This window comes from Pseudophryne corroboree, chromosome 4, assembly GCF_028390025.1.
Source record: "Pseudophryne corroboree isolate aPseCor3 chromosome 4, aPseCor3.hap2, whole genome shotgun sequence".
Classification (NCBI taxonomy): domain Eukaryota; kingdom Metazoa; phylum Chordata; class Amphibia; order Anura; family Myobatrachidae; genus Pseudophryne; species Pseudophryne corroboree.
This window is the reverse complement of record NC_086447.1, coordinates 687,140,713-687,162,829: the sequence shown is the minus strand read 5'-3', so window position 1 is coordinate 687,162,829 and position 22,117 is coordinate 687,140,713. Positions and strand designations below refer to the sequence as shown.

General features: G+C 44.1%; 1 protein-coding gene across 3 annotated transcripts in view; it reads left to right on the top strand.

Moving 5' to 3' along the window:
* GRM1 (glutamate metabotropic receptor 1) overlaps window positions 1-22,117 on the top strand; it is an 818,622-nt gene that overhangs the window by 633,317 nt on the left and 163,188 nt on the right. For all 3 annotated transcript variants that reach the window (XM_063917884.1, XM_063917883.1, XM_063917885.1), the window contains exon 4: window positions 21,787-22,022. In XM_063917884.1, coding sequence (XP_063773954.1) covers window positions 21,787-22,022 — 236 coding nt within the window. The remainder of the gene's footprint in view (window positions 1-21,786; window positions 22,023-22,117) is intronic.

Sequence of the window (22,117 nt, the reverse complement as noted above, 5' to 3'; positions counted from 1 at the left end):
TTCCTCAGTTTCCGTAAGAGGTTGTCAGCTGTGTGCCTCTTATGGAAAGCGGTGATACAAAGCGTAGCCTGCCTAGGAACGAGTTGGCGTTTGCGAGATGCTGCTACTGGTGCCGCCGCTGCTGTTCTTGCTGCGGGAGGCAATACATCTACCCAGTGGGCTGTCACAGTCATATAGTCCTGAGTCTGCCCTGCTCCACTTGTCCACATGTCCGTGGTTAAGTGGACATTGGGTACAACTGCATTTTTTAGTACACTGGTGACTCTTTTCTGACGTCTGAGTACATTCTCGGTATCGCCTGCCTAGAGAAGTGGAACCTAAATGGTATTTGGTACCGGGGACACACTACCTCAAGCAATTCTCTAATTCCCTGTGAATTAACGGTGGATACCGGACACACGCTTAACACCAACACAGCTGCCAAGGCCTGAGTTATCCGCTTTGCAGCAGGATGACTGCTGTGATATTTCATCTTGTGAAGCTGAACCACTAGCCATGAACATAGGCCAGGGCCTCAGCCGTTCCTTGCCACTCCGTGTCGTAAATGGCATATTGGCAAATTCTCCTCAGATGCTTTTAATTTAGATTTTTGGGTCATTTTAGTGAACTTTAGTTTTTTTGATTTTACATGCTCTCTACTATGACATTGGGCATCTGCCTTGGCAGACGACGTTGATGGCATTTCATCGTCTCGGCCATGACTAGTGGCAGCAGCTTCAGCACGAGGTGAAAGTGGATCTTGATCTTTACCTATTTTACCCTCCACATTTTTGTTCTCCATTTTTTAATGTATGGAATTATATGCCAGTAATATATTAATAGCAATGGCCTACTGTACTGTACTATATGTATACTGCTGGTCACCAAAATGCTGCACTGTCCTACTATATACTGCTCACAATAATGCAGCACAAATATGGATAGTATACTTGACACAGAGCTGCAAGATACAGCAATGGCCTACTGTACTGTACTATGGCCCTCATTCCGAGTTGTTCGCTCGCTAGCCACTTTTCGCAGCAGTGCACACACTAATTCGCCGCCCTCTGGGAGTGAATCTTAGCTTAGCAGAATTGCAAACGAAGTATTCGCAATATTGCGAAAAGATTTTTCTTTGCAGTTTCTGAGTAGCTCGAGACTTACTCTTCCAGTGCGATCAGTTCAGTGCTTGTCGTTCCTGGTTTGACATCACAAACACACCCAGCGTTTGCCCAGACACTCCCCCATTTCTCCAGCCACTCCCGCGTTTTTCCCAGAAACGGCAGGGTTTTTTCACACACTCCCATAAAACGGCCAGTTTCCGCCCAGAAACACCCACTTCCTGTCAATCACACTACGATCAACAGAACGAAGAAAAAACCTTGTAATGCCGTGAGTAAAATACCAAACTTCTTAGCAAATTTACTTGGCGCAGCCGCAGTGCGAACATTGCGCATGCGCAGTTAGCGGAAAATCGCACCAATGAGAAGGAAAATAACGAGCGAACAACTCGGAATGAGGGCCTATATGTATACGGCTGGTCACCAAAATGCTGCACTGTCCTGCTATATACTGCTCACAATAATGCAGCACAGAGATAGTATACTTGACACAGAGCTGCAAGATACAGCAATGGCCTACTGTACTGTACTATTTGTATACTGCTGGTCACCAAAATTCTTCACGTCCTACTATATACTGCTCACAATAATGTAGCACAGAGATAGTATACTTGACACAGAGCTGCAAGATACAGCAATGGCCTACTGTACTATATGTATACTGCTGGTCACCAAAATGCTGCACTGTCCTACTATATACTGCTTACAATAATGCAGCACAGATATGGATAGTATACTTGACGCAGAGCTGCAAGATACAGCAATGGCCTACTGTACTGTACTATGGGGGTCATTCCGAGTTCTCTCATTGTCGATTTTTGCTATGCTGCGATTTGTTGCTAAATGCGCATGCTCTTAGTTATTTTACTAAAAACTTAGCAGTTTTGCTGTTGATCCTGCGGCGCTTTTCAGTCGCACTGCTGATCGGTGAGTGATTGACAGGAATGGGGCGTGTCTGCGTGGTAACTGGGCGTTTTCCGGCAATGTGCTAAAAAACGCAGGCGTGTCAGAGAAAAATGCGGGAGTGTCTGGAGAAACAGGGGAGTGGCTGGACGAACGCAGGGCGTGTTTGGGACGTCAAACCAGTAACTAAACGGACTGAGGTGATCGCAATCTAGGAGTAGGTCTGGAGCTACTCAGAAACTGCATGAAAATTTTTAGTAGCAAGTCTGCTGATCTTTCATTCGCTATTCTGCTAAGCTAAGATACACTCCCAGAGGGCTGCGGCCTAGCGTGTGCAATGCTGCTAAAAGCAGCTAGCAAGCAAACAACTCAGAATGAGGGCCTATATGTATACTGCTGATCACCAACATTCTGCACTGTCCTACTATATACTGCTCACAATAATGCAGCACAGAGATAGTATACTTGACACAGAGCTGCAAGAGACAGCAGACAGCAATGGCCTACTGTACTGTACTATATGTATACGGCTGGTCACCAAAATGCTGCACTGTCCTACTATATACTGCTCACAATAATGCAGCACAGAGATAGTATACTTGACACAGAGCTGCAAGATACAGCAATGGCCTACTGTACTGTACTTCTATAATTATATACTGGTGGTCCCCAGTCCCCACAATGCAGCACAGTGAGCACAGATATTTGCATCACACTGAGCACAGATATGGAGCGTTTTCAGGCAGAGAACGTAGATATTTTCAGCACACTGAGCACAGATATTTGCAGCACACTGAGCACAGATATTTGCAGCACACTGAGCACAGATTACGGAGCTTTTCAGGGAGAGAACGCAGCCACGTCCTCTCCCATCAATCTCCAATGCACAAGTGAAAATGGCGGCGACACGCGGCTCTTTATATAGAATACAAATCTCGCAAGAATCCGACAGCAGGATGATGGCGTTTGCCTGCGTTCGGGTTAACCGAGCAAGGCGGGAAGATCCGAGGCTGCCTCGGAACCATATAAAATAGGGGGGGGGTTCGGACCTCGGAGAACCGAACCCGCTCATCTCTAATAATATATATATATATATATATATATATATATATATATATTATTCTTTATGATTGTATTGTATATGTCACTATATTTTTGTCTATAAATTGTGAAGCAAGTTTAATTTGTTGTGTGTCCATTATATGAGTTACAATAACTCCAGGACACTGTGATATAATATACATATTCTTAATAGAACCACTTGTTATTTTATGATATCCATATGGAAAGGACACTTTCATTTGTAGAAATAGCTCACTATTGAATGAGGAGGACTGCCCAAAGAAATACTATAATACTACAGTATAGTTTTACAATACCCTAGTTAGTGCTGGAGAAATAACCTATAACTATAGACAATTGTTGGGGTTGATGGGAAGCCCTTGTGTTTTTCTTTGGCTGTAAACTAATGTAAATTATTCCAATACATTGGCCACAATCACTGACCTTTCTGTGCTCTTAGGATAAATGCTTCCCTGATACACTGTCTGCTTTCTCCCAGAGTACACTTATAAACTGTAAAAATGCAAAAAAACGTTATCACAATTCTAATATATCTTGGTCATATTTGGTTCCGGTGAGTTTGGTACATTCTGCAAGTTTTGATTTGTCACAGTTTTTCACTAATTAAACTTGAAAAGCTGTTAACTGAAAGTGCTGCTGTTAATTGTTAGTCATTATTAAGCATTAAGAATACCTGGCATGTTGTTATATGTTATGCATAAAATCTATAAAGACAAGCCTAATGAAAATAACAAATTAAACTGCTATATTGTCCTGTGTTTTTTTCAAAGCTTGCACAATAATTTGAATTTAAATGGACTAAAATAACATTATAAATAAGAGTTTTAGAAACTTTTATGCTTATATATGATAGATTAAATGTCTATGGGCCTAGCAGCGCACAATGGCCCTCATTCCGAGTTGTTCGCTCGCTAGCTGCTTTTAGCAGCCCTGCAAACGCTAAGCCGCTGCCCTCTGAGAGTGTATCTTAGCTTAGCAGAAGTGCGAACGAAAGGATCGCACAGCGGCTACAAAATAATTTTGTGCAGCTTCAGAGTAGCTCCAGACCTACTCCTAGCTTGCGATCACTGCAGACTATTTAGTTCCTGCTTTGACGTCATGAACACCCCCTGCGTTCGGCCAGCCATGCCTACGTTTCACCAGCATTTTTATCTGACACGCCTGCGTTTTTCTGCTCACTCCCTGAAAACGGTCAGTTGACACCCAGAAACACCCACTTCCTGTCAATCACTCTGCGGTCAACAGTGCGACTGAAAAGCTTCACTAGACCTTGTGTGAAACTACATCATTCGTTGTAATAGTACGACGCATGTGCGCATTGCGCCGCATACACATGCGCAGAACTGCCATTTTTTACGAAAGCAGCTAGCGACAAACTCGGAATGACCACCAATGCCAAATTTAATAAATTGAGTGGGTTTTTTGGCTTCTGTGCATGCACGAAAATCCCAAAAAACTCATATGGTGTATGCATTCCACTGTGTGTGCGCACAGTCGCAGGTCCAATTGAGATGCACAGTGTATGAAATGTATTAAAAATGTACTGGGCATTCAGACACATGACGATGTACCATTTTCTGGGCGTGCTATGGGAGTGTCGCAGGTATATAGCTGAAGTGGTTGCATAGTCAGGCACTTAATTGCTCACATTGAAGGCCATACTCTGATGGAGGATCTGCACCTAGCAAAGAGCTGGTGCAAATTTTGGTGGTGCAACCAGTGGTTATGGTGCTAATTTAGGTAGGATCACAAATCGCGATCCAACTGGAATTTGAACTTTCTCACCACAGTCACATGCGCAGCGCCTGTCGTGCGCCCGCACTTTCAGCGGGGTGGCACAGAAAATGCGATTGTCTCTGCCTGTCAATCAGGCAGAGGCAAGGGCGGGGCGGAGGGGAGGGGCCGGCAACGCTTCGTTTCCAGGGAGGAGATGGAGCGTTGTGGGGCGTTGCAGCACAAGCGGGGGGCAGAGTCGAACGAATGGGGGCAATGATAGGGGTGGGACAATGGGCAGCAAATTGTGGTCCAGGAGTTAGTAGTAGAGTGAGGCTGGGGCTGCTTTTGTGGTCGTGAGGCATCCATGCTGGCACCCAAAAAGAAAGGGGCAATGATGTGATCGGGGGAGGGGGGGGCCTAGGCCAATAATGTGCCTATGGGTGGGCCAGCAGTAGGCGGCACCCAGCATGCTAGGAAAATGATAGCAAATTCTGCTGATTAGCAGAATTTGCTATCCTTACTGAATTAGCCCCTATGTATCAAGTAAAATTTTACCATCTAAAGATACTCAAAGTGGACATCTCATTCCTTGCACTTTCAGAAGCACCGCTGGATGGGCTTATACCAGCATTTGCAAATCACAGTTGACCCTCTGGCAAAAGATGATAATGCGGTCACAGCAGCATGTGACTCAGAATCCGTCCCTATGTATCTTCGTGCAAAAAACCTAGAAGTTCAGAAAAATGCTAGTTCACAAATACACCAATACAACAGAGCAAAATTGAAACTTGAAAATTGCTTTGCTGATTAGCCAACCCCCTGTAATCACACAGGAATGCTCAACACATACAGTAGCTAATACACTTCTTGGTGCATGTGTCTGACTCTGTATAAATACCAACATGGTGTATGCATGCGCAGCGCAACTCAGATGCAAGCACAGATAAAAAGATTGCACAAGAAAAAAAATAAAACACATTGGTCCCCATAGGAAAACACACACACACACACACACACACACACACACACACACACACACACACACACACACACACACACACACACACACACACACATACATTGGCCCCCACAGAAAATAATAAAACAAATTGTCCCCCACAGGGGAAAAAATAATATAGCTTTTGGTCTTACAATTTTTTTAAATTTCCACTGCTGTTTGAAAGGCCCAGTGACACAAAGAGATTTCATAATTCTTGTCTGTAACACCTAATGTATATAGTCAATTGTTTATTAACATTTTTGTAGTGCTAGCACTTTCCATTGTACTTTCTTTCAAAGTCAGACAGGGACAGATTGGAATATGAAAGTGGCCCTGTAAAAATTTGTAGAAGAGGCCTCACATGGGCAGCACCAGAGGTATACCGTGTAACCATGGCAGCACCACCCCTCACATGTTTACAAACAAAACAAACCTCCCGCCATGCATGTTGGCCCACCGGGAATCTTCCCATTTATCCATATGGCCAGTGGAAGATTTCCCGTGAGGCACGCGCCTAGTGACAGCACACCAGGCTGATAAGGTCAAGTTGATTCTTTTTTTCCGTCTTTACCACTTTTTTTTTTAGAATTTATTTAGCAAATGATAGGGGTGGGACAATGGGCAGCAAATTGTGGTCCAGGAGTTGGTAGTAGAGTGAGGCTGGGGCTGCTTTTGTGGTCGTGAGGCATCCATACTGGCACCCAAAAAGAAAGGGGCAATGATGTGATCGGGGGAGGGGGGGGCCTTGGCCAATAATGTGCCTAGGGGTGGCCTGACCCCTAAATCCACCCCTGCATATGGCCAATCCACCCCTGATCGAAATTAACCATGTCAATATTCATTAAGTCTACATGGATAATGTTTCAACATGATGATCGGTTGACAAATGGTCCCTGGTAGTCTAGCGATAGATTATCTTGTCCTGGTGGCTGCAGCGGCTCCAGCATATTCTTCCCGATCCCAACGGTCAAGTGATGATCAGTTCTGGTGGCGACGTCTCAGCAATGGCATTCCAGTGAGTATTTTACCCTCTATCCGTAACTCTTATCACCATCCCTAACTGCAGCTTAACTCTAACCATTTCTGCAGTGCCCATCCCTAAGTGTCTGCATCCTTACAATGTCAACATTGCACATGGTGACAGCTCAGATGTCGGCACTGTGGACATGTTAACATTCTAAAGAGGTTGACATGTTGCATGTCGGCAGTTTGAACCATGTTGACATTATAATATCAACACTGTGGTGTTGACATTATCTTCTGACTGGATGCCCTTGTGCCTAGCTGTATCAATATGTAACTGTGCATATAACTGTACAAACATACTACTGCTCCATAAGCCACACCACTGGTTAAGTAGTGGACTGTTTTGGTGACATTGGATCTGCTGGTGCATATTATGACACTCAGTGGCGGAACTACCACCAGTGCAAGTGGTGCCTTGCACTGGGGCCCGCCACTGTCAAGGGGTCCAAAGCCAGTGCGGCATGTAATGTCAATCTGACTCATTACATGACGCAGTGTGCTCTGGGCCACCGCCGCCCGCTGAGGAGAGGAGCAGCAGGGACGCAGCGGCCACGGGGGGTGGGGGTGGGAGGGGTGGATGAGGAGGAGGGAGGTGGAGGAGGGTGCCGCAGCAGCGCACTGTAATTGGTGGAGGCACTGCTGCAGCTGTCCCTCTCCTTCCACATAGGCTGGCCACCGCTTTGAATGCTGGGATGCGCTTCCCTCATCACAGCGGCAGCGGGCAGCCTATGTGGAAGGAGAGGGACTGCTGCAGCGGAGCCTCCACCAATTATAGTGCGCTGCTGTGGCTCCCTCCTCCCCCTTCCTCCTCCTTCTTCTCCCCTGCCCGGGATCATCATCTGCCAGAAGCTGCACCGAGGAGCCTGACTGTCAGCGGAGACAGTAAGTATAATCTATTCTTCCTGTCTGTCTGTCTATCTAAATATCTATCGATCTATCTAGTCTGTCTACCATAATGTGTAAAAAGGGGACGCTGTCTGCCGTAATGTGTAAAAAGGGGACGCTGTATGCCGTAATGTGTAAAAAGGGGAAGCTGTCTAACGTATTGTGTAAAAAGGGGGACGCTGTCTGCCGTAATGTGTAAAAAAGGGGACGCTGTCTGCCGTAATGTGTAAAAAGGGAGACTGTCTGCTGTGATGTGTAAAAAGGGGACGCTGTCTGCCGTAATGTTTAAAAAGGGGACACTGTCTGCCGTAATGTGTAAAAAGGGGACGCTGTCTGCCATGATGTGTAAAAAACGAATGCTGTCTACCTTATTGTGTAAAAAGGGGACGCTGTCTGCCGTAATGTGTAAAAAGGGGGACTGTCTGCCGTAATGTGTAAAAAGGGGATGCTGTCTGCCGTAATGTGCAAAAAGGGGACGCTGTCTGCCGTAATGTGTAAAAAGGGGACGCTGTCTGCCATAATGTGTAAAAAAGGAATGCTGTCTACCATATTGTGTAGAAAAGGGGACGCTGTCTGCCGTAATGTGTAAAAAGGGGGACTGTCTTCCGTAATGTGTAAAAAGGGGACGCTGTCTGCCGTAATGTGTAAAAAGGGAATGCTGTCTGCCGTAATGTGTAAAAAAGGGGACGCTGTCTGCCATAATGTGTTAAAAGGGGACTTTGTCTGCCATAATGTGTAAAAAATGGGACTCTGTCTGCCGTAATGGGTAAAAAATGGGACACTGTCTGCCGTAATGTGTAAAAACGGGACGCTGTCTGCCATAATGTGTAAAAGATGTACTCTGTCTGCTGTAATGTGTAAAATGGGGACGCTGTCTGCCGTAATGTGTAAAGAGGGGACTCTGTCTGCCGTAATGTGTAAAAAGGGGACGCTGTCTGCCGTAATGTGTAAAAAGCGGAATCTGTCTGCCATAATGTGTAAAAGGGGCTCTACCTGGTGTAGTGGTGCTACTGTGCGGCATAATTTGAATAATGGAGACTACTGTGCACCGTTATATGAATTGGTATTAATTTGTGGCCACACCCATTCCCCATGAAGCCACGCACCTATATTTTTTGCACGCACCTACGGCACGCACTGCCCCTGTTTTACATAGAGGAGGGGCTCTGATGCCGTTTCTTGCACACAGCGCTAAAATGTCTAGTTACAGCACTGTTGCTAGGTATCCATTTCCCTGGCCCTGAGCAGGACCCCCTCACCAGATCATCTCCAGGGGTGAGGGGGTGGACTTGGATGGGATGAGGGGGGGGAAAGCATTTTGTCGCACCTTGGACCACCGCTCGCTAGTTCCGCCACTGATGACACTGCTGCTACCATCGCCAATAGTACACACACATTTCAACACAATCTTTGTTTATAGTCATATTTTAAAAATGCATGTAAACAATTTTTACTATATATGCAAACAATGTTTGTCAGGAAGCCCCCTCAGTGCATGCCACTAAGAAGTACTTCAAAGTGATTCTTCTTCCAAGTGGACATGGCCACATCTCCTGTTTAGCAAAGGGGCCCACTAGATGTCTTGGTAGCCCTGATCTGCGGTAGCACCAAAGGAATTCGTAGCAATGAGTAATAGCCATACCAGGAGTAACCTGTGTAGAAAAAGGAATGCACATTAGACAAGTCATTATGAAAGGCATTTTTCCAGTAAAAAAAATACATACTCGGCAGCCATCCTAAAAATTTTTATGAAGGATTGATTGTCTGAGGATAAAAGCACAGTGATGTGCACAATGATAGCCAGTGCAATTAATGATTTTTTTTTCATATTTAAAACTACAGACCACCTCACATTAACCATTAACCAATATTAGCCATTTCACTGGCTAATATTTTTTCCAAAAACCACTTAGAAGTTGTAATTTTTGTATGATTGAATTAGGTTATGAACACCCATGTCAGATTTGGATTTGTTTGTCGGGGTGGACTAGGTAGCCAGTGCCTCCTGAGCCATTTAGCTCACCGCACATCCCTGGTTAACCACGTGAGTGGTGCAAGGAGGGCTTTGGCGGAAACTAGAAATCTTGATGTAAGTCTTCTTCATACAGCACAGGAGAGTCTAGGTGAATAGAATACTGTGGGGATACTTGAGTCAAAGGTGTTCAGATGCGGAGCAGTACCAGCTACTTAAGATTGCTGGGCTGGGCTTAGACTACTAATTAGGCTTGGATTCTTGGATGCTGGGATGCGGAGCAATACTAGCTTTCAGGATTGCTGTGCTTTGTCCAGCTAGTTAGGCTCAGATGCCGGAATGTGAAGCAGAACCGGCTTTCAGGATAGCTGGGACACGGCCACCTTACACAGATTAGGATATCGGGATGCAAAGCAGGACCGGCTTTCAGGATAGCTGGGACACGACCAGCTTGCTCAGACTAGGATGCCAGGATGTGGAGCAGGACCGGCTTTCAGGATAGCTGGGACACAGCTGCAATACTTAGATGATGGAATATGGAGCAGGACCAGCTTTAAGGATAGCTGGGACACAGCTATAATACTTGGATTCTGGAATGTGGATCAGGACTGCTTTCAGGATAGCTGGGACACAGCTGTGATACTTGAATGCCAGAATGTGGAGCAGGATCAGCTTTCAGGATAACTGGAGCACAGCTACCTGGATGGAGTCAGAGGGTACAAGGTGGCATTGCACAGAAATCCTAAAACAGAATGCTAGTTCAAGATTACACAGCAGGAGTCTCAGTAGGGCTGTGGATAACAAAACACTAACAACCAGGTAGTGCTTTTGCATGATATTTATACCCTGGGTCTCTGATAATTGGTCATCGAAGTAATCTGACCACTGACTGACTCCTAATTTGAGCCTGACTTGTCAGCTAGTTCTGCACTCTCATAGCCGTTCCCAACCAATGCAACTTCCCAACTTATGCTCCACTGGGGCTCCACAGACATGTGACAAGAACTAAGATGGCAGCTCCCGGCGCTGGCTCCACGTGGGATGCCAATCACCACGGCCACTGAGAGAAGATATGAACCATGGCCAGTGGCTGCCAGCAGAGACACGGAGAGATGAGAGAGTGCCCGAGAGCAAGGGTGTGCGCGATTGGTTTGTGACAACCCTATTTTAAATATATCCAATTAAATTGGTACAATCATCAATGGCTGGAACATCACGACCATCAAGACTGCACATTTCCCCAGTGCCTGCTCCTCTCTGTAGCCTCCGGGGGTACAGAGGACTTCAGGACTACCAGCCATAGCCATATTAAGAGGGGGATGCAGGGCATACTGTACCCTGGGCCCCCCTCTGTCAGGGGGCCCCCAGGCCAGAGCACACTGACATCACTAGCTTTCTCTTATGCAGAAGCAGAACCAGACAGCCAGAATGCGAGCAGGACAGCATGCAGTGCAGGCAGGCACACAGGAGTATCAGATTTTATGAACTATCAACAGTGCTTCTCATCCAGAGGAGAGATAGGAAGGTAGAGAGAGCTGTAAGTGACACAGGGTGGGATGCCTGTGTCACTTACAGCTCTCTCCACACCTGGAGTCTAAGTCCTGTGTAACTTGTTACCTAATGAGGGTTTAGAGAGAGAGACACACACACACTCACACACAAACAAACAAACAAACACACAGTCCTCCTGAGTCCTGTCCCAGTGTGTAAGTAATACAGAGGCTGCTGCTATTTTTGCATGTGACAAGATAATTTATAGATTTTATTTTTCTATGTGTATTTTAAGGTTGTTTAAGTTGTCTTTGTTCCACTACAAAGTTGTCTTTCAATTAGGTGGAGCTATAAACAGTACCCAGGCATTATTAAACTATTAGTTTAAATCTAATATACACTATTAGGCTAAATTTAATATACACAATCTATATACCTCCCACCATGACCCATTCCAGGATGGACAAAATGCTCACTACCTGGACTTCCTTATTAAATTATGATTGCAATCACCTGTGTTGGAATACCTTTCTTATCAATTAAATAGTTCAACACAGGTGAATACAATCATATATTAAGAGGGAAGTCTATGTAAAGAGATTTTTTTCACTCACTCCTGGAATGGGACATGTTGGGAGGTATGCACAATCTTATACACACAGCCCCCCTTCCACTGGGGCTCCCCTGTCTAAAGTGCCCCGGGCACCCCCAAGGCTTAATCCAGCCCTGCTACCAGCACCTGGAAGAGATGCCAGGTGAACATTGGCTTACTTTAGGTATTATTCCCTGAAAGAACCAGTGGCAGGCCTGACAAAAATCTAGGTCTTGACATGTCTGGTACAAGATGGTCCTTGATCACCTCGCCAAAAGCTATGGCATTGGCAACCTAAAAAATCTAGAGCTATGTAGGTTGCACAGTGCCTCATTCAGCAGCTGCTGCTCTTCATATTCTGTCTCTTGACTCCTTCCAGTTAGGTAGTAGCTTGCTGCATGACTCAAGTAAGGGGTGACCATGGAATTTACCTTCAAATGACAAATTGCCTACAGCCACAAAAGTTCACATGCTTGTGTCCCATTTTATAGACATCATGATGAAACCAATTGCATGATGAAACCAATTGCGTTTGTATAACACCTATCAGTAGCTAGTCATTTTGCAGATAACTACATCAGTGTGTGTTATGATGTACTCCAAATCTGTTATGTCTACTGAATCCCATAGCCCTTGTGTCCATATGAGAACAGAAATCTCTCAGAACAATTTGAAACCAAGCTTGCAAGCAACAAATACTGTACATAAAGGGTCGGATTGAGGGTGTAATCTTGATTTTACATTCTTCCTGAAGACTACAAGACTCAGCGCTGGTGCAAGGTTTCTTGGCACCCCAGGCAAATCTTCTGCCTACTGTGTCGACATCATCACCCCCCAACCGTCCCCCCACTCAACCATCACTACCAATACCCACTTCTTAGTCTCTCGGGTGAAGGTGTGGATATCGCATTTTATAAATTCCACAGCAGCCTCCTGCATTAAGTATGAAAAGGTCTCTCTCAAAGACATCCTTAACCTTACAAAAGGCAGACACAGTGGCGCCCCATGGAGTCTGGCAAGCTAGACAGCTGGCCAAAGCTGCCTAATGATAGAGCCGGCCCTGACAAGACTATACTTGTAGACTTGAATAGATAATGTCTCTGAAATAAGAATGCATGCATGCATGCATGAAGGTCTCATGCAACAATGCAAGACTCAACCTGAGAGATATTATCTGGTCAGTCACCCTTCCCTTTTAGAATATTTTGGAGTTCTTACTGTAATAAGTATATTATGGACAGAAATCCTAACTATTCGTCCAGCAAAGATGCAGTATTTGGAGAAAATGTTCTCTTGTAATCAGTAAAATTCTATTTTTGAGCTTTAGCATGTAATTTTGAAAGGTCTTAATAGCATACAGAGAAGCATCTACATATTTGATGGAAAAGATTAGAGGTTGAAAACCATAGATTACTTGACATGCAAAGCAACAAACTGAAGATTTGAAGAGTGTTTTTTGAACATGTTCTGCCCAAGGGAGACATGATCTCCATTCAACCTGAAACTTGCAAATATGAGAGCATAGATACTGTTCAGTCTGTTGCTTACAACATTCAGGGCGGGATGTATTAACATACATCGCCACACCTCGCCGATTACCGCAGCGATGTTGATCGCGTATGTACTAACATATGCGATCAACATCGCGATGCGGTGACGGAGGCCCCCCGCGATACCTGTTAGGTGGTCTGCGGGGGGTCTCCGTCACCTCCATGGGGTCCCCACACTGCCTTGATGCCGGGTAGCAGCAGCAGGCTGCCCCCGGCGCCTCCTCCTCCCCCCTGCAGCCGGAAGGACGTCCGGCTGCGTTGCTAGGGGGAGGAGGAGATTACCTTCCGGGTCCGGGGCATCATGGAGGAAGGTAAGCTGGGGGGGAGGGGGGTCGGCGTCTGCGGCGGTGTCGACGGGTTGCGGCGGTCGGCGAAAAGAAGCCCATAGGCTTCTATAGGGTATCGCCATCCAGAGATACCCTGGACGCCGAAAACGCAGCGCTAGGGTGTTAGTAAATATGAAAATGCGGTAAAACCCCGTTTTCGGGGGTTTTACCGCATTTTTGCTTTAGTACATCCCGCCCTGAGTCTGGCTGTTGAGCTATGGGTGATAAGCTGAAGATAATGTTACAGACATGACCAGTTGTATACAAAACTCCTGGAAATTAAAAATAATATCTAAAGGAATACCATGAATATAAGAAAACAAGTTTGATAAACATTTTTGTCATCTCAAAAGAAGGTAATTTTCAGAAAGGGGTGAGATGGCAAGCTTTGGCAAAGCTGTCCACTACTACAATAATGGTAGTCACACCCATAGAAATAAAGAATCCAAACACAAGTCAAAGTTTCAAAAACCTATAAATCCAATCACAAACACCGGAAGCTGAGATATTATATAGAAGGATAGAGAGATTGGTTGCTATGGGCAACATCCCATCTTAAATAGAACTCCCATCTTAGTAAATTTACCTCATAGACTCCACCCGAGTTTATGGAGCCGAACCAAACCAAAATCCGGTCCATATCACCCAAGGAGATCTGAAACGAGTCCTGGTTTGAAATTCGGATTCTGAAACTGAATTTTGGGTTTTGTATTGCAAAAATTACATGATTTTTGCAGTTTTTATAGATTTTTATTAATATTTATCAATGATTATCGATATTTTAATCATTTTTTAACTGGACCAAAATCCGAATCCAAACCAAAACACTTGAGGAGGGTTTTGTCGAAACCAAAACAAGATGATTAATTAGAACCAAAACCAAAACATGGGAGTCTGCTCATCTCTAATAGATAGATAGACAGACAGATAGATAGATAGATAGACAGACAGACAGACAGACATTCCCTGTTAAATTAATTATGTATGATTGTCTCTTGACAATGTATGTAACTACTGTATATCAGCATACACAGAATATTGAGTAATGTTGAGCATAAACAAAAAAAATGCATAATATTATACAAAGTATAATAAGTATAATAGACATATAGAGATATTATTTTCTTAAAAGGGACAACTGTTTGTTATATTAAGTTTTGGATTATTGATTCTGTTGTGTAAGCAAGAAATTTGCTTCCTTGTGTAATTGCTGAATATTTCTGTTGTCTGCTCATTGGAAAAAAAATTTCAGGGTCTGGTTCAGCGGTAGCTCCTACTTACAATTAGTAGAGAAAAAAATAGAACAGAAATCTAAATTTCTGACGTGGCAGTTTTCAAAGCCACCATAAAACCACTGAAAATCTTCCAAAAGTAACAACTAGACTTGGGCACATGTATTTGCTTATACAGCAGGTAAATTAATTGATTGACAGGAATATCATCCAATTGGGCTATGGAGGATTATGATGTCTCTACCAGACATGACTGGTTTTTAGTAGAAATTCTCCCAAAAACAAAAAAACACAAACGCACAATCATACTACACTCTCACACAAAAAAATGACACACTAGACTAACACAAAAAAAGAATAAAAAAAGACTACTTGGAAGAAATACCTCAAATATACAAATACAAAACAAGAAACAAGACAACTGATAAAATAAAAACTGATATCAATTATGCTGCAGAGTGTATGTGGCCGACCGATCCAAAAATATCAATAGGTCGGGCATGCCAGATCGTCCAGCATGTGCCTCTGATGCGATATTTTCATGTGTCATGTCGGCCGCATTGGGCAGTGTATGCCATACCAACAGGGCTGGATTAAGGGAGGGGGGACAGGAGTGGTTGTCCCGGGGCCCACACACGTTAGGGGCAACCCAAACACTGTTGTATGAAGTAGAGTAGTCAGATGTTCATTAACAGTTACTGCCGAGGAGCTCCTGCGTCTACAGCAGTCAGTCTTGCAGGGTAGTCCATGACCCATTCCAGGGGAGGACAAAATGCTCTCTACCTGGACTTCACGCATTTATGATTGCAATCACATCTGTTGAAGTACCTTTCTTATCAATTAAATAGTTCAACACAGTTGACGCCAATCATATATTAAGAGGGAAGTCCAGGAATAGAGCATTTGTCCCTCCTGGAATAGGTCAAGTTAGGAGGTACAATATGCACAATCTTATATACACTATCCTTACCCCAGGCCCTCTTGTTTTATTTGCCTTGCCCTCCCCTCCCCTCCCCCAGGGTTAATCCAGCCCTGTGGAAATGTCTCCTCCCTGGGGGCAGAGCGCCGATATCATGTGACATACACTATGAGAGAACATATAATGTATGTCCTGGACAGGGATGGACTGGGGGTCGAAATCAGCACATGACATCAGCACATCGCAAATGACAGGGACATGCATGCCGTGACAGGGCGCATGCAGACACTACTGACGGCAGCATGCCACGAGTCAGGGGGCGTGGACTCGTGGCATGCCTCCATTTCCATTGAGGCGTGGGTGGAGGGGGCGGGGTAGTAGCCAGACCATAGAACCAGAGGCTGCACTGCGCGCGGCTTTCCTGGCTCTCTGTGTGACAGAACCGGACCATCAGCCCATCGGTCCTCCTGGCATTTGCCAGAAGTGCCAGATGGGCAGTCCGACCTTGGTCCTGGATATCGGCAGTGGGAGATATAATGCCTGTCGATCTGACTGGATTTTTTTCTGCCCATGTATGCCCACTGCCAGCATTTGCAATCACTTTATATTCTTCTCCACTTAATTCCACAAAGTGTAAGTAACCTGTTGTCTGTTCCTGTGATGTCAGGTGAATGTTATTTCTGAAATCACTATTAAATGAATCTGACTTGAAATGCTGCCAATCCACTGTAGTCTGTTTCTATTTGATCAATTGAATGGTGCTTTATATAACAAATAGAGTAGCACAAGTATATAAATATGAATAAAATAGCTTCTAGTGGTTTGTTTCTGTTATGTCAATTGAATGTCGTTTCTTGAAAAGCACCATTAAATGAACATGCATACTGTATAATAGCTTCTAATCTCCAGTGGTTTCAAATAGAAATCGCTGCCAAATAGAACATACCTTTGACGGATTGTCATTAAGTAACCGCCGGGGATTGACTGCGGATTCAGTTTAGACACCAAAACCGCTGCTTAGTAAGTGCTATAAATTAAACATAGAAACCGCCGTCAATTGATGGCGGTTTCTTGTAGTTTTTAAAAGCACCTTTAACTTCCGCTTAGTAAATTTGGCCCTTGGTGGCAAACATATGCGTGATGGACAGCATTGTTATGCTACTGCTAAGAGGTACTGGGATTGATTCAGAGTTGGAGCAAAGCAAAAAAAACGACTAACTTTGTACCTTGGTCAGACCATGTTGCACTGCAGGTGGGGGTTGGGGTTAAAGTGTGTGTGTGTGTGGGGGGGGGGGGGGGGGAATGAGGTGGAACTGAGTTCCACCACCTGTAATGGTAGGGGGAACTAGTTCCAACTCCTCCATTGCCCAGCACAGTAATTCCAACAGAAAAGCCCACCCATCACCTATGTCAATCAATGATGCAGGCGGCACTGGTGTTACTGATGAGCTGCAGCCACCTCCCCCTTCCTCAGGTCCTGCTGGCACTATGGTCCTCCTCTATCTACAGCCCACCCCTCCTGGTACTCACACACATATGTCTGTTGGACAGCATTCATCCCCTCCTCAGGTCCCAGTGGCTTCCTTTTCTGGCACGGCATATTTGATGTCATAATGTCACCGCTACTAAAGTGAGGAGCAGGCTCTGTGCATATTGAAGACAAGATGAGAAGGAGCTGGAGGGACAAGAGAGGTGGGGAAGCTGTTGGGGGGATACAGTGACTGAAGCTACTTGAGGGACACAGGCGGTGAGCTGATGGAATAAGAGGCAGAGATGTGTATAAGGGGCACTACTATTGTGGGCATTATGTATATAAGTGGCACTACTGTGGTTATATGTATGGGGCACTACTATTGTGGGCAATATGTGTAAGGGGCACTACTACTGTTTGCATTCTGCACATAAGCAGCACTACTACTGTGGGCATTTTGTGTATACGCGGCACTTCTGTGGGAATTTTGTGTATAAGTGGCACTACTGTGGTAATTATGTGTAAGGGGCACTACAACTGTGGGCATTATGTGTAAGGGGAACTACTACTGTGGGAATTGTGTATGAGGGCCACTACTGTGGGCATTGTATATAAGGGGCACTACTGTGGCATAACGTGTATAAAGGGTACCATTGTGTAACGCAATGTAAATAAAGGGCACTACTGAGTGACGTAACCAGAATAAAGGGATGTATGTGGTGTACTATGAATCAGGGGCACTGTGGTCATGTGTATGGGGCACTACTATTGTGGGCATTATGTGTAAGGGGCCCTACTACTGTGGGCATTCTGCACATAAGCGGCACTACTACTGTGGGATTTTGTGTATAAATGGCACTACTGTGGTATTTATGTGTAAGGGGCACTACAACTGTGGGCATTATGTGTAAGGGGCACTACTGTGGTAATTTTGTATAAGGGGCACTACTGTGGGCATTGTGTATAAGGGGCACTACTGTGGGCATTGTATATAAGGGGCACTACTGTGTGGCAATACGTGTATAAAGGGCACTACTGAGTGACGTAACCAGAATAAGGTGAATCACTATGTGATGTACCATGAATCAGGGGCACTACATGTGTTATAACGTAAATAAGATTGTGCTACTGTGTAGTGTAATTTGAATTAGGGGTACTATTGTGTGACCACTTGCTTCTTTGTGATATCAATGTCCCTTTATAAAGTATGGGAAATAGGGCACTAATTTATAGTTTGCAGGGGGGTGCTGAAAACACTAGCATTGACCCTGACTTTGCTTAATATGAGAATGGGGGAAGATAGCGGGGTAAATGAGTTCCACTCCCTCTCAAGGACCACTTTAAGCCCTGGGTGGGGCAGATGTAAAACGTGCAGAGAGGGAGATTTGGGAGGGTCATGTCAAAACTCAGATCTAAAGTGCTGTGTAAAAGTAAATCTGCATCTGTGGTCTGCTGTACATGCAAAAACAAACAGTATTTATCTTGCATACAAAACAAATATGTGTATTTGCACCCCTTGCATTGCAACATGGTTTGTCCATGGACAAAGTTACTTTCATTTGCTTTGTTCATAATGCTGAATCAACTAAGCAGCAGAAAAGATAAGACTACCACTTTAAAACGTTAATAGGAAGGTGCGCGGTATGGGTGTGCATTGTTATTATGGTGGGGGCTTCTAATTGGTCACATACAGTACCTCATTCACAGCCTTAGATACTGTAGTACAACTACACCCTGACAAACACATGGAAAGGTCAGGATAAGTATTAGCAATAGATTATGCGTGTTACTGCAAAGGTTGCAGTTTTCAAGGTAAACAGAGTTGACAACCCCACAATTTTGTATTTAATGTATTTTGCTATTTCACAAAGGACAGGAAACAAATATTGTAATGTACACAATGCAATTAGTATAAGTACTCCATGGTGATATATTCCCTACTGTCTTATAGAATTCTCCTTCCACAAAGAATGATCTGCAAAGCATTTATTTAATCAAAGATAACATATTGTAGGTTCAATTACTAGTAATTAAATTTACCTAAAACACAGGGTCAGCACATGCTGTGAAGGGACAGATCAGCTATATTATAGAGCAATTTAAAAGAAGTGCAAACATAATGATGATAGGTACACCTATGCGCCATACCAGCAACAGTCCAACTCTAACCAAATGTTTATCACTTACTATATTCTGTATAATTAATTTAATTTACCCTATCTGCTCTTATTTTTAGACCAAGTAAATTTATACTTATTGAGGATGAAGCTTGAAAATAAAAATTATGTCAGTAAAGCAAAGTTTAGTAAATATAATATGATGAGGATTATGGGGGAAATGTATCAAATCTTTTAAGAGAACAAATGTAGAATTTGCCCATAGCAACCAATCAGATTCTACCTATCATTCATCTAGTTCATTCTATAAAATGCTAACTAGAATCTGATTCCTATGGACCACTTTAACACTGGTCCTCTTGAGAAGGTTATACATCTCCTAGCTATTCAATTGCTATTTGGGCACCCACCTCTAGAGGGCGTCCGTCGGCAGCAATTCCATTGTGCTGGTCACTCAGGCGCGGTAACCGCGTGTGCCAACATTTTTTCTCACCACCTCCTGAGATGGCGCATAAATGTCCAAAAAGTGGTGTAGTGTGGACACCCAAATTACATAGTTTAGACGGGTTTAGCCACTAAATCTAGTCTTTTTGGGTGCAATAATTAATATGGGTTCACCATACAATTGAACTGCTTAATCGGGCACCCATTAATTTTTGCAATGTGCAAAACAATTGATTTTGTGTGCTCAAATGGCACTTTTCGCAGTCCGCCAGGACTTTAGTCTGCTTTTGGGTGCTTCAACAGTAATCGGCACCCGATCACAGCACCAATTGAATTGCTCCAATGAGCACCCTTAAGTATTGGTGCCCCCCCCAAAAAAAATTCAGTGTCTGCCAGATCAGCACAATGCAGATATGAGTAAGTGTCTCTATGTAGACAGCTGCGATTGATCTAAATATTTATGCACTCTGGTGAGATAGGAAAACCAAAGACAAAATATACCACATGCCTAGACCACTCTTTCAGCCACACAGGGCTGCAGCCCCCACCCATGTAAAATTCGACACCTCAGTGAACCATTTGCTGTCCATGACCGCGCTGGCTACACTGTGACTGGCAGTGACTTCCCATTGGAAGTGCTCTCTGCCAGTCACCGCAGGACAGGTAGTCTCATTGGGAGGTGTTTTATCCCTCCGGACTGCCAGTATGGGCTGCAATTAGCAGAGAGTGTGCTTCCTGTAGGAAGCCACTCCCTTTCAGGCAAGCCTACCCAAATTCTATGGGCTGCAGCCGATGCAGTTCACTGAAGCTGGTGTTTTGCATATGTGCAGTGACGCAGTCTCACCATTGCTTATGCGCATGCGCCACGCCCTGCGCCTGCCAGATCCATTGTGCAGGTCCCGGGACCAGGATGGCCGGGGCTCTCCTTTCCTCCTTCTGCATCCAGCATTGGCAAAGAGGTAGGAGCTGCTGCTGATCTAGATTATAGCTTGTTGTACTTAGTTACAATTAGCTGAAAGAAATATGAATTGAGTAAAAACATGAATGCTATATGTGCTCTTTGCAGATACTTGTCTAGAAATAACTGTGCCCTAATTAAAACTGTTAAGGCATCCCATTTAATGTTTCTCTTCAAAACTTTTCCATTTTAATTAAAACAAACAGCTGTGAATTACTTTTTTGACAGTCACTGTCAAAAAAGTTTTTCTGAAACGCAGGCTATTACTGTCGTTCAATGCACCCAACAGTCGCAGCATGTCAATCAAGCTACAGCTTAGCTCATTGCAGACACATGCAGTACAGATCAGAGCTGTACACATAAGAGATGTGCGTGAACAATCAGGTATACTTACAGCTCTGAAATAGGTCTTTCATGGTGGTATAGGTGGTAGTTCAAAAAATGAGGAATTTATACAGGGGTGTAACATACCAAAGATTATGCCAACAACAAACTAAGGGGATGACCTACCTGGTCTGCTCATGCCTAGTGAAGCCTCGTTTGGGCTTTAAGGGGCATCGTTAACAAAGCATAGAGAGAAAGAGAAAATGGAGAGAGATAACGTAACAACCAGTCAGCTCCTGTCATTACAGGCTGTGTATGTAAAATAATAGTATCTGGGTGGTACTTTATCTTTTTCCAGGCTTTGATTAATCTGCCCCTGAGTTCCGGAACTTAAAGCGCAAATGTGGTTTCACAAGGCATGTGAGCACAGGCTCAGGGAAGCAGAGCAAATGGACACCCTCACCTTGGTGTCCCATAGCCATGAGCTCTTCAGTGACAGTAGTTCTGCCAACATTGTCATACATTATAGAATATAGAAAATACATTTCCTTATCAATCTGTAATGTTTTGCATAAATATTGCAGCTTTGGATATTATTGGACCACCAATATGTTCATAGTGTATAATGCTTTGGCTTTATATTTATATATGAACCACTTTTCTTTTTACTCATTTAGTGATGGCTGGGCGGACAGAGATGAAGTTATAGATGGCTATGAAGCTGAAGCCAATGGAGGAATCACTATAAAGCTTCAGTCTCCAGATGTGAGGTCCTTTGACGACTATTTTCTAAGTCTACGTTTGGATACTAATTCCCGCAACCCATGGTTTAGCGAATTTTGGCAATACCGATTCCAGTGTCGTATTCCAGGACATCCACAAGAGAATCATAACTTTAAAAAGATATGTAAAGGTAAGACTACTGCATATTTCAGTTTTATATAGTCATATATATATATTGAGCACCAAATTATCTAATTGAGACCTACTGTATCTTCTCTGTGTCAT